The sequence below is a fragment of the Furipterus horrens genome, unplaced genomic scaffold (assembly GCF_987537825.1).
Source record: "Furipterus horrens unplaced genomic scaffold, mFurHor1.1.pri manual_scaffold_2, whole genome shotgun sequence".
Lineage (NCBI taxonomy): Eukaryota > Metazoa > Chordata > Mammalia > Chiroptera > Furipteridae > Furipterus > Furipterus horrens.
In genome coordinates, this window is record NW_028327172.1 from 9,831,922 (window position 1) to 9,847,459 (window position 15,538).

The 15,538-nt window shown below is 45.5% G+C and overlaps 3 protein-coding genes across 3 annotated transcripts; 1 reads left to right on the top strand and 2 right to left on the bottom strand.

Moving 5' to 3' along the window:
• Positions 1–464: 464 nt before the first annotated feature.
• SELENOH (selenoprotein H) lies at positions 465–2,177 on the bottom strand. Its single transcript, XM_090261038.1, has 4 exons — positions 1,911–2,177; positions 1,679–1,824; positions 1,439–1,569; positions 465–641 (listed from the first exon to the last, which is right to left on the bottom strand). Exons 1-3 carry the CDS (start codon positions 2,030–2,032, stop codon positions 1,469–1,471), a joined length of 369 nt encoding a protein of 122 aa, XP_090117164.1. The 5' UTR covers positions 2,033–2,177; the 3' UTR covers positions 465–641; positions 1,439–1,468.
• Positions 2,178–2,614: 437 nt separating this feature from the next.
• TMX2 (thioredoxin related transmembrane protein 2) lies at positions 2,615–8,877 on the bottom strand. The gene is made up of 8 exons (XM_090261017.1): positions 8,630–8,877; positions 5,494–5,554; positions 5,133–5,246; positions 4,788–4,864; positions 4,443–4,549; positions 4,201–4,266; positions 3,979–4,108; positions 2,615–3,480 (listed from the first exon to the last, which is right to left on the bottom strand). Exons 1-8 carry the CDS (start codon positions 8,816–8,818, stop codon positions 3,334–3,336), a joined length of 891 nt encoding a protein of 296 aa, XP_090117143.1. The 5' UTR covers positions 8,819–8,877; the 3' UTR covers positions 2,615–3,333.
• Positions 8,878–9,203: 326 nt separating this feature from the next.
• On the top strand, positions 9,204–15,397 carry MED19 (mediator complex subunit 19). The gene is made up of 5 exons (XM_090261029.1): positions 9,204–9,486; positions 12,889–13,145; positions 13,313–13,409; positions 13,681–13,775; positions 13,953–15,397. The coding sequence occupies exons 1-5, from the start codon at positions 9,219–9,221 to the stop codon at positions 14,019–14,021; spliced, it is 786 nt and encodes a 261-aa protein (XP_090117155.1). The 5' UTR covers positions 9,204–9,218; the 3' UTR covers positions 14,022–15,397.
• The last annotated feature ends 141 nt before the right edge of the window (positions 15,398–15,538 follow it).

Genomic DNA, 15,538 nt, shown 5'->3' on the forward strand with positions numbered 1-15,538 from the left:
TAAGAGCCAAGGCCAGGTCTCCCAGGTTATGAGGAACCGCTAAATCAGGATAATTTAAATATACCCTCTGCAGTAGTTAAGAGAAAATGTTCCAGGAGGTATGAAGCGGTGCTCAAATGGAACATGAGGCGGATGGGAGTGACAGGATACTGTCCAGTACCTTATGAGTGGGGCTTATTTATTCCCAAGTATGAGAAGTCTATCCAGAATACCTACTGGGTCCAGGAAGAAATACTTCCATCATCACTTCCAAGAAATGAGTTGAAAAAGATACAGTTGCTTTAAAGAAGTAATTATTTACTTTTCCCCAAAAGTTTTTACAAATATTTAACATGCTTTACTAGCTACCCTAGGAGTTCCAGGTTAATTGGTGACTTCAGGTTACAAAAAATACAAGGGGGACCAATCTCATAAGGATAGCTTTTACCCCTTATCATAAAATAACTTTCATGTTATTACGCAAGTACTTTTATTTCAACTTTTATTAAACAAACCAAATCCAAGAACTTTTCAGTGCCTTATTAGAGGGCTGCCTCACAGGTGAACCATCACTTCTGGAGAAGGAATCATAGCTTCAAGCACATGACTGAAGTTTGGCCATGTCCCGTCATAAATGTTCCAACATCACCAGGAACAGAAGGCTGTGAAAATGGGGGGGGGGGGGGGGGGTTTACAGAAGGGATTCAGGCAATCATATAGCCCAAGATGTATTTCTTCATCCTTGAACACAAAAACTCAGGAGAGCTGAAGGATTGCATCCTATTCCCACATCTCCCTGACCACATGGTAAAGCACTATATGAAGCACTAGGGATAAAGACAAGGTCAAATCCAAGTGACTGAGTTCAACAATGCAGTGTCACCACATGGGTCTATTAACAGACCATAAGAGGAACAAAAAACATGAGGGTAGGGGTAAGCATACAGGAAGTTACACAAAGATTTTTGCCAATAAACGGGAAATCACAACCAATACAAATAAGACACGTGTCAGTGACTTTGTTTAATTTGTAAATGAGGGAACTGGTGCGACTTACAATCACTTAAAGAATCAAAACACTTGCTATCAGGGCTGGGAAAATGATTTTTCTTTTTTTAACCAAATCGGTCCATACCCGAGGGCAATTAATTAATGGCTTCTTCAAAGGGTATAAATTGCATTTCTAGAAATCATTAATTACCATCAATTCTAAGACTTAAAGACAATGAAACATGCAGTTAGTTAGCAAAGGGAACACCAGGCAGAAAACACAAAGTTTTGTGCTGATTTCAGTTTTTCTACAGGAAAAAAGGGTTAAGAGGTATTCCCAATAAAGGAAATACTGAGAACAGAGTTATGAAGAAAATGTTGCTCCTGTGTGAAACACGCAGCAACAATAACGGGTGCTTTACAAATCAAGATCAGCCCAGTCCCTCCCTAGCCCCTCGCCATTTCAAACCTCAGCATGAGGATTTCTGCCCAAAGCTCTCTACGGAAGGTACTTCTTCAGCTTTTCCGCCACCTCTTTCGGCTCAGGGAACTTGAGTTTGCGTGGGGGCCCCTTCTTAATCCCAGTCCAGAGCTCCACACCTGGGTAAAGACCGAATGAAGCGAAGTTACTCTCTCCCCGCCCCCCGCTGATAGCCCTTCCTCTCCTCGGACCCCTGTTCTCTCCTCCCAGACCCGGGCCCCGACTCACTGCTGCCGTCTGGGCGCAGCAGCGTCACCTCGAAACTGCCCCTCCGGGGCTTGGCAGGGTTCATCCTCACGGGAAGGTCCGGGGCCTCCAGGCGCAGCGCCTGGCTCAGGGCCGCGGCGTTGCGCCCGTACACGCGTCAGCTCGTGCTAGAGAGAGACGGCGCGCGTCAGAGACCGGGACCCTGGGTGTGCGACGTCCCTGCCCCCTCCCCGGGACTCTCCTGGCCCCTCACCAATGTTCAATAACGACGGTCGCCTCCTCCACTTCCTTCTGGCCGCTAGCCAACTTCTCCGATTTCTCAGCGGCCGCGACCACCGCCGCCTCGGCCTTTCGCTTCCTCCCGCGGGAAGCCATGGCGCCTGGAGCCCGGCCCGGAACCGAGCCGACCTGAGGCGGCCAAAGGGGTGGAGATGCGGCCACTGGACGGCCCCTCTCCGACCTCCAGACCACAGGCTAAACACTCCGCTCCTAGAACCTCTCCCACGCAGCGGAAGGCGTGGCGGGCGCGCACACGTGGCCGGTGGGCGGGACCACCGGGCACAACCACTCCGCATGCGGCGGGGTGGGCAAAACGGAGAGCCGGGCCCAGCCAAGTGGGCCTGGGGTGCAGAACAGCAGGGGCGGGGTCTCGGCAGCCCTAAAAACACGCCTGACCTCAGGCTTTCCCGTAACCGCAAGACAGGACAAATAGCGTTCTTCGCGAACTCTGACCCCGGCCCCGAACCCCTCCCTGGGACCTGCGGCCCAATCCCGACCAAGTCTGCAATCTAACGCGGCGCAGTCGGTACTCCGGCTTTCCCCAGATCTCTCTGAACTAGCTACCAAAGACAGGCATTTAGAGAAACTGAGAATGGCCTTTGAAGTTCATTAGAAGTTAGGCAATTCCTTTGCAGTTGCCTGATTTTTTAATACTCCAGGAACACAATGAGGCGCAAATCAGAAGGAAATCCCAGTCTCTTTATTATGGAAAACCACCAACTGGGGGTAGGAGAGGAGGTGGGAGGGTAAGTGAAACCTCCACCCTGCCCAGGGGCTTTGTCCTCCAGAGCCCACCACACACAGGAAGTTCTAACTTCCATTCCACCCCGTCCCTACCTCCATTAAAACAGATTACTGAATAGTATCTTCATTGAGAAAACTATGTAGTTACAGGTTTGTCCAGTGACAAAGTAAGGTTTATAATTTTTAATGAAGGCCACAGACCAAGCCAGAAGGGCCAAAAGAAGCAAGGGTCCTTGAGGGAAAAATTTTAGTGCACTCTGTACCCTGGCATCTCATGTTAGGGTTCAATCTACTACTGTAAGAAGTATATGTAGGTCCACTAAGGAATATTGACACCAGAGCTTGGTGGAGATGTGTGAGTGGCAGGCAGCACTTGACACAGTGCCCCAAGCTTGGAAGGAAAGCATTTCCTCCTCCATCACAGGACACCTCTGAAGCAGCTGGCCACAAGAGTGGTCTTCGGGGAGTGTGCCTGTCAATTCCCCCAATGCCTCTGGAAAATCAGAAGCAGCACCTGGCCCCACCCAGCACAGCCAAATGGGGAAAACATAAATAAAAGGCGAGCCCTGAGGCAAGGCTGTGGTTACAGAAGGGGCAGGGCTTCAAAGGTGCCTGGAATTGACCAGAGAGGAAGCACTGACAAGGCAGGGAACCTATTTGTCCTTCTTGCTCTCCCCATCTGGTAGTGCCGTAGGTTTTGGGGCCACAGACTGCTCCTCAGGAATATTATCTCCAGCCTTCCATTGCTTCTTGGCCCGTTGATACAGTTCATTCAAGCTGAATTCTCGGATCACATTCTCCTGCACAAAAGAGATGCACGCGTCAGGGTTGGAAGGGAGAGTTGAGAGCCTGGGAAGTTAAGTATTCAGGAAGTAAGTCTAGGAAAAGAGAAAGCAAAGGACAGAAATCTACTCTAACCTAAATCTCTTTTATGGGTATCTGAAAAGTCAACTAGTACTTAAGTACCTATTATGTGCCCATCACTCTGCCAGGAATTATAGCTACATTATTAAAAGGAATCTGAAAAACAGCCCTGTCAGCCAAGTGTTACTCTCCACCTTACGCTAAGGAACCCAGAGCCTACAGACAAGGACCTTTGAAACTGAATCTTAACTCCTAATTCCCCAGTATTAGCAGGTCTGGCACATGGCAGAAGCACAGTATAAGTTTGCTGAGTGAATTCATAAATGAGATCTAATAATGAGTCCACACTCAAAGCTCGTGGGCAAGTTGGGCTCCAAAGCCGACCCCACTGTTTCCTATCGTTCTCCAAACCACTTGCCCACTCTTTCCTGTACCTCGGAGAAAGTCCAAGAGACAGCTCGTCCTTTCTTGTCAATCTGTGGCCGCCGCATGACCTCCTTGCCACCTTGGAACAGGATCAGGGTAGGAAGCTGCTTGGTGAGGGGGGATGTGCTCACTTTGTACCTGCAGGGCCCAGAAAGTCCTCCGTAAATGCATCTGTATACATCACTCAAGGCGATTCCCTGTTTAGACCATCTCCCCAGGCCCTTACATACCGTGTACTAACATCGGTGTAGCGTCCAACGTCCACTTTCCCAAAATTTAGGCCCGTACAGTTGTACCTGGGAAGAATATATTACTTACCATAGAGAAAGAAGGGAAAATGGATCAAGGGAAGTGTAAGTACAGCTATCAGAGGGGATGCCTTTGGTTGCGATGTGCAAAAACCAGGGCCAAACACAGGAGAGGGAAGGTACAGCCTCTCAATGTCCATCATCCCTCCCTTTGCACTACTCACTTGAGGGAGAGGTCAGCATAGATTGGAGCAAATGATTGGCAGTCATTAGACCAATTGGCAAAGAACTCCACAATCCAAGTGACCCTCTTGTCCCGCTCCAGCTCTTCCTGCCACACACAGGGAGGAAACAGCAAGCTGAATCACAAAGGCTCCTGGAAAGGTTCAGCCCTTAGCATCTAATTCCTCATCAAAGCTTCCCCTCTCCACCTCCCTTAGTTCCCAAGATGAATCACAGGGCACTTGACTTCCATTCTGAAGCATGGTTGCTCCTCCTAGTGAGCAGGGAGCACAATTACAAAATTACCCACAAGGGCCCCAAAAAACAGGCAGAAGGATAGCACTCACATCAATGGTTTTATCATTGAAGTACTTGATATACTCAGGGCCCATGTACAGAGGAGGTTTGCACGTCATCAGGAACACTGAGCAAAGAATAAAAGAGGTCAGAGGGAACATATAAGGCCTTGGGCAAGGATTTACTCTCAAACCAACTCTAAGACTTTTAAGTACCAAATGCACTTCGTGAAGGTAGACAGACCACAGACTCATTCCCTTTTTCTTAAAATAAAGATGTAAGACTCTTACTGTCTAAGCCGCACACATAACTAATTAAGAACAGCTATGGAAGAAGAGTATGGAGAAACTGATTTGGGATTTGGTTCCCACCACCAAGTCTTGCAGTCTCCTTACCGATGCAGAGCGTGATGTAAAGCAGGCCCATGCGAACATCCAGGCGGAAGAAAAGAATTGCATTGGCCACTTTACTAAACATGAAGATGTTGCCTATATGTTGCTCCACAGTGACTGAAACATAAAGATGTCACAGGTCAGGCTGGGCTGCGTGCTCCCATATCCCATTCTTTGTCCCTCTTCCTGGAGTACTTTGAAATGGGATAGGGGAGTGAGGGAAAAAAGTCCAAGATCAAATTCAGCACTGGCAAGAAATGTGGGCCTAGTACAGTAAAGAATGCCCTTCTCATAACATGAATGAAAACACCTCTAGAGGGCTTTAAACGTACTCTTGGGAGACAGAGAAAAAGACTAGACTTACTGGACCTGCGGTTCTTCATCATCACGATGGCACTGAGAAACATCAGGATCTCTACTTCTCTCTGCAATAGAATCAAAGTGGCAGGAATGCCATCAGCAGAGGTAATATGGGCGTGTAAGGGAACCAAACATGGAACAGAAACCAGAAGAAATTCAAACAGGGAATGGTAACAATAAATAACTGGAATTGGCTACGGCAGAATGGGAAAAACACCAGTCAGAAAACCTAGGTTCAAGTTCTAACCCTGCCACAACCTCGCTGGTGCCTTTCAGTGAATCATCTGCTGAGCTTTGGTTTCCTCACTGAACAACATCTATTTCAAAGTGCTATTGTGAAGACTAAGTGATAATAAATGTGAAAGAATTGTATAAAATACAGTATATTGGAAAGCTGTGAAATATTACAACCAACTTAGTGCGACCCTGGGAAAACAGAACTTTTCCAGGGAGACTTTCTCAGTAGTATTCCATTCATATAATATATGGTTATTTCATTTGTTTGGTTTTAAGTTAAATCATTCCTCTTCACCTAATATTCACACGGATAATCCATACACCTTTAATGTAACTTGAGAGCTGAAGGAGGCATTCCAGAGCTCTCATAGGCCCTTGACAGCAACCTTGGCTTACAGTTCTTTCCCACATTTTAGAATGTCAGCTCCATCTTAGCAAAGCGAAACAGACAATAAACACGACAAAAAACAAACAAGATAATTTGAAAGAGTAAAAACTGCAATGAATAACACGGACCATGTGAGAGCATGGAAGTGTGAGAAACGCTCACAATAAAAACCGTGACACAGGACTTGAGCAGCAAAGGGAGGAGTTTATTCACGAGTCTGCAGTCGGGCACACCGCCAGCCAGGAGAACGTGCGCACAGAGTAGATGAAGAAAACTGGTTTTGTAGTAATGCGGTTAGCTCCCCCGCCCCTTCTCCCCCATTTCTCCATTACTGGTTAATCCAGGCTCACAATCTAACGCGATTAACTATTTAACTCAGGGTGTGATTAACTAAGGGTAATCTAGTTATAGGTCTATCTCCAACTTATTTACAGTTATCTAGCTATATCTTCCCAGTTCTCTGTGTTTGGTGACAACAATCTTCCTCCTTTTGATCCCAGAGATACGTGTGAGGAGCTGCTGCGGAATGTCATTTCCCCTTTTCCATGTTGCATTTGTTAATTACCGCCTACTGGTTTGAGAGTCACTGGCTTGCTTCTTTATCCCTAACAGGAGGAGGGCAATGATAGATTGGATGGTCTGAGGCCTTCCATGCCTTTGTTTATAATACAGAGGCCAAATCACTATGTCAGACAGAACCACTAAACTGTGATTGACAGCTAGGAGTCAGGGACCTATGCTGTTAGTTTCAATTCCAACAAAAAGTAACTTACTGGACTTAGAAATGGCCAAGTAAAGTGGGGGTTAGGGAAAATGAAAGATCTCAGTAAACTCAATAGAGCCATCATTAAACCTGAAAATGTATTTAACACTACATTACAGAGTATCAAAATTCACGCTCTTCATGGTGTGGCTGACTAGGAGCTGTGGCTCACAGCACTGCCCAGCATCATGAGACTATCATAACACACTGCTAGCCTAGGAAAAGATCAAAATTCAAAATCCAAAGTATGGTGTCTAACGAATGTATATCGCTTTCACACCACCCTAAAATTGAAAAATCATAAGCCGAACCATCATAATGATGGGGGACTCAAATGCTGGAAAATTTCAGTTTCAGGTAACAGCTAATAAGCTTAGTCATCAATGTATGTAAAAAGCTATTGTTTCGGGAACTGGAGGTAGGACCCACCTTGACTCCAGGAGACCATAAGCAGTCCCCCCTTTGTGCCTCAGGAGGACTGCACGCAATCAGGAAGGTATCTGAGCCACTGTACGCCAGGGTGAGGCGACCACCACCTCCCAGGACACAAAAACCACCGCCCAGGGCACAGATGAAAGGATGCTGAAGCTTTTATCCGATTAACCTTTTCCCTGAATTCCAAACCCCTTACCTACACTTTTCTTCACCTTATAAAAAGGGCCCATTTATGATGGAATTTAAAACGGTTAGGATACAAATCCGCTTGTCTTCTCAGATCGCAGACAATCAGAATAAAGCGCCCATAAAGATCCAATCCCTGTCTCTGCTTATGGGGTCTGGCAGATGACAGGCAGCATGAACAGTGGCTTTTCCAGTTTCAATAAGTCAGGGACCATTTGCAGTAAAAAAGTTTTTATCAGAGTAAAAATAAAATATAAAACCTTCTAGTAGTTTGCATATTATTAGACGAGAGTACACAAAGAAATTATGTAAAATGTCCCTGCACTTATTAAGCATGGCTACCCTTGAGCGAATTAATAACACTGTCCGGGAAAGGGCAGAGGAAGTATGAAAGAGCAAACAAGGAACTGAGAATCAAAGTAAGGGAGTTGGTGCTGATCAAGGTCAGGACTCATTCTGCGGACTGGAAAAAAAAGACCAAAAACTCAGGATGACCCTCCTTCCTCAGAACACAGATGCTGCTATACAGCAGAGGATACAGAGCTTCGATTCATCTGTCTGAGTGGTCCTTCCACCCCTACTCAGGAAGTACAGCAAGAGGCTTGCAATAGATTTCTTTACGATGTGTTTTTTACAATTCTTTTTCAATACGCCTAAGAATTTCATTTATTTTTGCATTCTCAGGACACAGTATAGTTCCTAGCACACAGGGTGCACTCTGGAAATGGTAACTGAATTAAAAAATGGGTAATAAGAGTATGTAGGTATTATGGCCCAGAGCGTGGTTTCAAACCCCAGTTGTGTGACCTTGGACAAGTCTCCTACTCACGCCGAAATCAATTTCTTCACCAACAAAATGGGAATGCTACAACTTGTCTTGTTTATCTCACTGGCTCCTTGAGAGCGTTTACATATGAGCAGCACCGTTCAAGGCTGTACACACAGGCGTCCAGGCTGGGTAGGGTCCCTTCTTAATTACACACGAAGATGTTTAGATTCGATGACGGTCCAGGCCCTATACTCCAATGCTAAATCTGCTACAGGCTCAGAACCTCTGGTGTTCTAAACAGGATGCAACAGCCGGGAAAGGGACGGTCAAGGTCGCGGGGTCCCAAGGCAGGGGTCGCTTACCCAGTCAAAGTCACATGGGTTGCCGTCTTCGCGTTGTGTGGGGAGACTGTGACAAAGCGGGGGCAGCTTCCTCACGAGTAGGAAGGCAGCAGAGAGCAGGGCTGACAAAAGGTAGTAAGGTCGGGCCAGCCATCGTGAAAGGCGCGGCACCGAATACACCAGAGCAATCAAAGGGGCCAGGACCGCCATTTTCTTGGCCCCGCGGCGCTGGCCGCTCTCCGAGGTTCATCGGTCTCGCCCCGCCCCTCTCACCACTGAGACTTCCATTGGGCCGAGCCTCGGAGGCACCGCCTCTGGACTCGGAAGTATATCTCTGATTGGACGCCACAGTAAGGGGACAGACTGGGAAAGGTTTATACTACTTTATTGGTCAATCTAGCTGTCACTTTTCCCACCTAAGTCATTTTATTGGATATTCGACTGTAGCTAGAGGAGACAACAGGGAATTTAGTAAGGTTAAATAGTACTTCCTGAACGTACTCATAAAGCGACGGAAGTAGTTGCCGGAACAAGGTAAACGGGCCCCGAGGTGTCCAATGATTAGCGACTCCTGGAGGAAGAGGGCGGTACACCGGGAAAGGATTGTCCAATGAAAATCATTAGCGCCAGACCTCGGGACAGCGCCGGAGCAGAAGGAAAGATGGAGAATTTCACGGCGCTGTTTGGAGCTCAGGCTGACCCACCACCGCCCCCCACTGCACTTGGCTTCGGACCAGGAAAACCTCCACCTCCGCCTCCCCCTCCTCCAGGCGGGGGACCCGGCACGGCTCCAGCCCCCACCGCGGCCGCGGCCGCTCCCAGTGCAGACAAGTCTGCAGCTGGCTGTGGTCCTTTCTACCTAATGCGGGAACTGCCGGGTGAGTATCAGGCCTGGCCCAAGCCAGCCAATCAGATCATAACGAGGGGGTGATGGGCGTGGTTCTCAGGCTGGCGGAGGTGCCAGGCAACTCGTAACAGATCTCGAAGCTCTTGAATCCAAAGGTCTCTCTGTACCAAGTTTGAGGAGGTGGAAATCAAGAGTCATTTTGGACGTGTTACGGCTCCACAGTGCTTTTCAGTTCATCGCAAGTCCAACTGCTACATCAAGAGTTGAGGGAAATAATAATGAATAATGGCACAGTACTTTGAAGTTCACAATTCAGATATATACGTAATAGAATTTAATACAGTCTCCTGAGGTAGGTGGTGTTATCTGCGTCTTATAGTTGAAAAAAAAAAATGAAGCACAGAAAGGTTGACTTTCCTTTGGTTAGTGGTTGATGAACCTTACCTATTCTGATCGTACCTATGTATATTAATCAGTTGACAGATATTGAATATCTGTTCTGGGCAAATGCTGAGTGTGTAGGTAGGAAGAAGTGGGGCGGGGCATATGGCGAGAAGAGGAGCGAGATTAGTAAGTCTGGTCCTTGCTTTTAAGGAGTTTTATCTTAGGGATGCAAATTACATGGTGTAAGGGTAGTGACCGTATTTCTTTGTCAAGGCCAATCTCATTTGTGGTCATGCCTCACATACAACAATTAAGAACTTCGTGATGGTTTTCAAAATGTTATCCAGAATGACAGTAAGAAAAAGTTGTCACTTGAGCTGGACCTTGATGAATTTATATTGATGAAGAGTATTAGAAAGAATTTTCCTATAATTAGGCCAGTTTCTCTAAAAGGAAACACTATGAGGGGTGTTTTATTCAGGAGATGATGGAGACCCTTTGGATGCAACGGAAATTTTGTATAGGGGACTGGTGGTTGAGCAGGTCCTAAAGCTTAAGTTACAATAAAATCCATGCCAAAGAAATTTGAGCTTTTTCCTGAAGGTAATAGGAAACCACTGAGATTTTTTTCCATTATTTATGTATTTATTTTTAGAAAGAGGGTAAGGGAAGGAGAAAGAGGGAAAGAAACATCGATGTGCAATCGGTTGCCTCTCGCACACCCCTCATATGGGACGTGGTCCTCAACCCACATACATGCCCTGACTGGGAATGGAAGCAGCACCATTTCAGTTCCCAGGTGGGCACTCAAGCCACTGAGCCACACCAGCCAGGGCCCATTAAGAAGTACTGCTTCTAAAAATATCTGGAGAGCCCTGGCTGGTGTGGCTCGGTGGATAGAGTACTGGCCTGCAAACCAAGGGGCCACCAGTTCGATTGTCAGTCAGGGCCCATGCCTGCGTTGCAGGCCAGGTCCCCCAATCGGGGGAGTGATATATCTCTCACACGATGTTTCTCTCCCTCCCTTCCCCTCTCTCTAAAAATAAATGGCATCATAAAAAAACAAAAAATAAAAATATCTGGAGAATGGGGAGTACCATGTATTGAAATAGAGAAACCATAAATGAGGTGGGGAAGTTTTGGAGTTTAAAAAAACGTAGTATCTGGTCCTGGCTGGGTAGGTCATTTGGTTCAAGCATCATCCAGATATGCCAAAGGTTGCCAGTTCGATCCCCCATGAGGGCACATACAAGAACCAATCAAGAATGCATAAGTAAGTGAAACAGGAAATCTATCTTTCTCTCCCTCTCTCTCTCTCTTCCTTTTCTCTCTAAAAATCAATCAGTTAAAAAAGCATAGTATCTACATGTAATTCAGTAAGAGGATGTTGGAAATGCAAGATTAGTTTTCAAGAGAGGAGTCAGGGCTGGGGAGAGATTTATAAATCACCTTCATAGAACTGATATTTGGGAAGTTGGACTGGCTCTTAAGTTAGAGTTCAGAAGAAAAAGCAGACGGCCTTTTCATCTGAGCCTTGAGCATAACTATTTAGGAGGAGGAGCGCCAACAGAGAGGGGGGATAAAATCAGGATACTTCAATGGCAGGAGGCAGTGACATGAAAAAAACAAGGAAAAGAATAGAGTAAGGCCTAGAGGTATCGAGAACAAAACCACCTTGTTCATTTAATAGTTACTGAGCATTGAGTGTGTGTAGTTTTGGGCACCAGCAATACATGAAGGGGCTCACCTGAGTTTTTCCCAAATGAATGATTATAAACAAGCCATAAGAGGCTTATGTCATTTGTACCCTTCGTGTTCATCATAACACTAGATGAAGTTGTAGGCTAGATATTTCCCTTCTTGCCCCTGGATCCATATTAAATTACTACTAAGTTTATATTCTTAGGAAAAGTCAGCCATACAATATTTACACTGATAGTGCCTTACATTTCTATAGTACTCTATACTTTGCAGTGTTTTCATTTGTGTCTTGAAAAAAGTTCAGTGTACTTAATTATAACCACATTCCATGTATAAGAAGCTGAGGCTTAGAAGACGGCCTGGATGAGAATTTTAGTTGCCCAACTTCTAATCAAGTATTTCTTTCTATAAAGCATTATACTCGGTATTACGAGTAATAAAGATGGTGATAACCAAAGTTAGGTGGCAGTAACTAGAAAAAGCTCCTGGCTGTTTTTCTGTGTCAAGGCTATCAGTATTTCTTGCTAGGAAAAAAGAAGGGGGGGGGGGGGCGGGGCAGGGGGAGCCTGGCTGGTGTGGCTCAGTGGATTGAGTGCCAGCCTGTGAACCAAAAGGTCGCCAGTTCGATTTCCAGTCGGGGCGCATGCCTGGGTTGCCCGTCAGGTCCCCAGCTGGGGTCATGCAAAAGGCAACCAATCGATGTTTCTCTCTCTCTCTCTCTCTTCCCTCCTCTCTAAAAATAAATATTTTTTTTTTAAGTCGGGGGGAGCCATTGGGGTCATATTTGGCCCCCGGCTTGGTCGTAGCTGTGCTGTGAGGTAATATTATCCTGATCGTGTCGGGGAGTATAATTTCTCACTAACCCGTTTTATGAAAAGCACTCAGAGCACTGCTTGGCATGGAGGGAGTATCATGGACGTTATTATTCTGGTTTGCCCAGGGAAAAGTGTCTCCTTTGTTTGGGTTAGAGCAATTTCCATCTCTGCCGTATTTGGATTTTTGCCTATTTTTTCTAATTCTCATTTTAAAATACTATATTTTTAGCGTTAGTTACTAAGTTTACTTTTGCTGTTCTTTTTTTTTTTATTATTCTCACTTAAAGGATTCTTTATTTAGGCTAAAATACAGTTTTTTGTGTCCCCTCTACGTCAGTGACTTAAAATTCTCTACTCTGTTTTTCTTATCCATAGAATGAGGCAGTAACTATTTTAAGTACCTTGAATTTTTTTCAAGGTTTAAATGAAAACATACTAAAAAGTATGAAGTATTATATAAATGTAAGGCATTATCAGTATAAATGTTGTGTGGCTGGCTTTTTGAAGTATTTTATTTTCTCTGTGTCCTCCAGGCAGCACCGAGCTGACAGGCAGTACCAACCTGATCACACACTACAACCTGGAACATGCCTATAATAAATTCTGCGGGAAGAAGGTGAAGGAGAAGCTGAGCAACTTCCTGCCTGACCTGCCAGGGATGATTGATCTGCCAGGTTCCCATGATAACAGCAGCCTCCGCTCCCTCATTGAGAAGCCCCCTATTCTTGGTGGCTCTTTCAATCCTATCACAGGGACCATGCTGGCTGGCTTTCGCCTCCACACTGGCCCGGTGAGTCCCCTCTTGGGGAGGAAGGAGGCAAATGGGGAGGCCTGAAAGGCACAGAGGTAATTTTTCTGTCCAAGTCTGTTCCTTCCTAACTTACTGAGCAGAACAGACGGTGGGAGGAGGAGATTTTCTCCCTCTACTCACCTGGACCTTCCCTTTGGTTCTTTCAGTTGCCAGAGCAGTGTCGTCTGATGCATATTCAGCCTCCAAAGAAGAAGAATAAGCACAAGCATAAACAGAGCCGTACCCAGGATCCTGTTCCCCCAGGTAAAAAGCAGTTCTGTTCAAAGCCAGAAAAACTGATGTTCTGAATCTGGTTTGACTTTCCTCCATTAAAAAAGAAGAAACGACTGATGAACTAGGGTCTTCTGGGCAATAGGATCTTGGAATGGGGACCTTAGCAGTGCCTCTCTGCATTCTCGCTGCCATGTGAACAAAAGCAGTTGCCCTTGACTGAGGGTTTTCCTGTACTCTGCAGAGTTCTAGGAGGAGGGGGTTTTGAGCTCTACAGTTGACAGGCACCTAATGTCTCCTACAGAAACACCATCTGACTCAGATCACAAGAAAAAGAAAAAGAAGAAAGAAGAGGATCCTGAACGGAAAAGGAAGAAGAAAGAGAAGAAGAAAAAGAAGGTAAGTAGAGGGACTGTGGCACAGCAGTTTCCTGTCCCAGAGGGGTAAGAGTCCTTGGCTGCGGTTTGGAAGCAAGACTGAAAACCCAGCGCAGTTTGCAGTGTTTTCCTATACAACCCTGATCAAGGCCAAGGCCATTTACTAGTTGTTTTCTTATCCCTCCTTTGTCTTCCCCAGAACCGACACAGTCCAGACCACCCGGGTATAGGCAGTTCTCAGGCCAGCAGCAGCAGCAGCCTCCGCTAACAGGACCACTGGACTGCCAGGATGACCTTTCCTGCTCTACTGAACCTGCTGTCAAAAGCTGCGTTCCTGACCCTTGGACGCTGCCTTAGGAACATCCCCTGTGGCTGGAACAGAAGAGAAAGGCCATGCTTTTGTAAGGCTCAGCCCAGCTTTCTCATGGACATCACTTCCTGTCCCAGGAAGTTTTTTTTTTTTCATCCCTTTTGTGCAGTTTGTCTGATTTGTTAGGGATTTTCTTTAAAAAAAATAATAATAATAATTGCATTTATCAAACTGGCTGAAGTATGGCCGCCTGTTAAGAGGTAAGTTCCTTTCTGTGAGAGGGTTTAAGCCAAGGCATGCCAAGATCTGGGGGGATTGGGGTCTTGTATTACATTATCTCATCAGTAGGCAGGGCACCAACCAAAATAAGATTGGGAACATGGTCCAAAAGTTAGGCAGAGTTTGTTAATACCTTCCCACAGCAGACATGTAACACCTTGCCCATAATGTTGAGAACCAAACACCTGGATGATCTTCAGACTCATCTAAAGAGCTGATCCACTTAAGGCTCAACTATATTCTAGGTCAATTTTGTTTTGAAATAAAATGGCCAGGCTAAAAAAGCACCCACAATTACCACTGTACTTCAGCAGGCTGATTTTTGGTCAAGCCCATGATTTTTTTGAAGTGAGTATCTGGCAAGCAAAGGTAAATGCTTCTCGCCTTTATAAGAACTTGTGACCTGCCTCATTCCTTAGTTAAGACAATAAGTATTTGGCGACATGAAAACATTTCTAAGCTTTTAAGACAGCAACAAACGGGCAGTCTAAACTAACGAAATGTAAAGGTGAGTCCCTTCAGTGTCTCCAGTAGGCCAGGTAACTGAAGAAATCTGAGAAAACCCAGCCTGATGTAATCTGACTTGAAACTAAATTTGACAGAACAGTTAAAATCTGTTGCTATGAGCCAAGATTGTTCCTAGATCAGTAGGTGGAAAACCACTCATTTAGTCCCAGTTTTAATTTAGGATTTCAGAGCAAGAGTTTATATACTTAAGTTATAGACAGTGAAAATAAAGGGTTCTGGCCATTTTCTGAGATTTAGTGTCTAAAATTAGAGCATAGCCTTTTGCTTCTGCAAACAAAATATGGGATACCAAACTGAACTGCCACCCATATGTACAGGTGGCCTTTAACAGGGCTTTCATACTTTAATCATCCACTGTCTCCCCTTTGGCTACATCCAAAATGAACTTCCTTTCCAGAGACAATTCTGTATTAAGGAACAAGTGTGGCACATCTCAAGTTATCTAAGCTTCAAAATGACAAGCTTCAGTGGTTGCAAAACAATTTTTTTCAGGAATTTTTGGATTAAATCACTGAGAAAAAAATACAGGACCTGTTGTTTTAAGTGGTCATTTTCACTACTGTCCTGCCTAAAATGGGTCAGGACCAGAGAAACTTACAAGGTTTTCTTAACTCCCCACCAGAGATTCACCCTGCCTTAACCAGACAAAATAACACAAGTCAGGGGGA

Coding starts and splice junctions, on each gene's coding strand:
- TMX2 (XM_090261017.1), bottom strand. CDS start 8,818: ATGGCGGTCCTGGCCCCTTTGATTGCTCTGGTGTATTCGGTGCCGCGC. Junction 5,555..8,629: donor ACCCATGTGACTTTGACTGG/GTAAGCGACCCC, acceptor ATTCTATTGCAG/AGAGAAGTAGAGATCCTGAT. Junction 3,481..3,978: donor TCTCTTGGACTTTCTCCGAG/GTACAGGAAAGA, acceptor TCTTTTGTGCAG/GAGAATGTGATCCGAGAATT.
- MED19 (XM_090261029.1), top strand. CDS start 9,219: ATGAAAATCATTAGCGCCAGACCTCGGGACAGCGCCGGAGCAGAAGGA. Junction 13,146..13,312: donor TTCGCCTCCACACTGGCCCG/GTGAGTCCCCTC, acceptor TGGTTCTTTCAG/TTGCCAGAGCAGTGTCGTCT. Junction 13,776..13,952: donor AAGAGAAGAAGAAAAAGAAG/GTAAGTAGAGGG, acceptor TGTCTTCCCCAG/AACCGACACAGTCCAGACCA.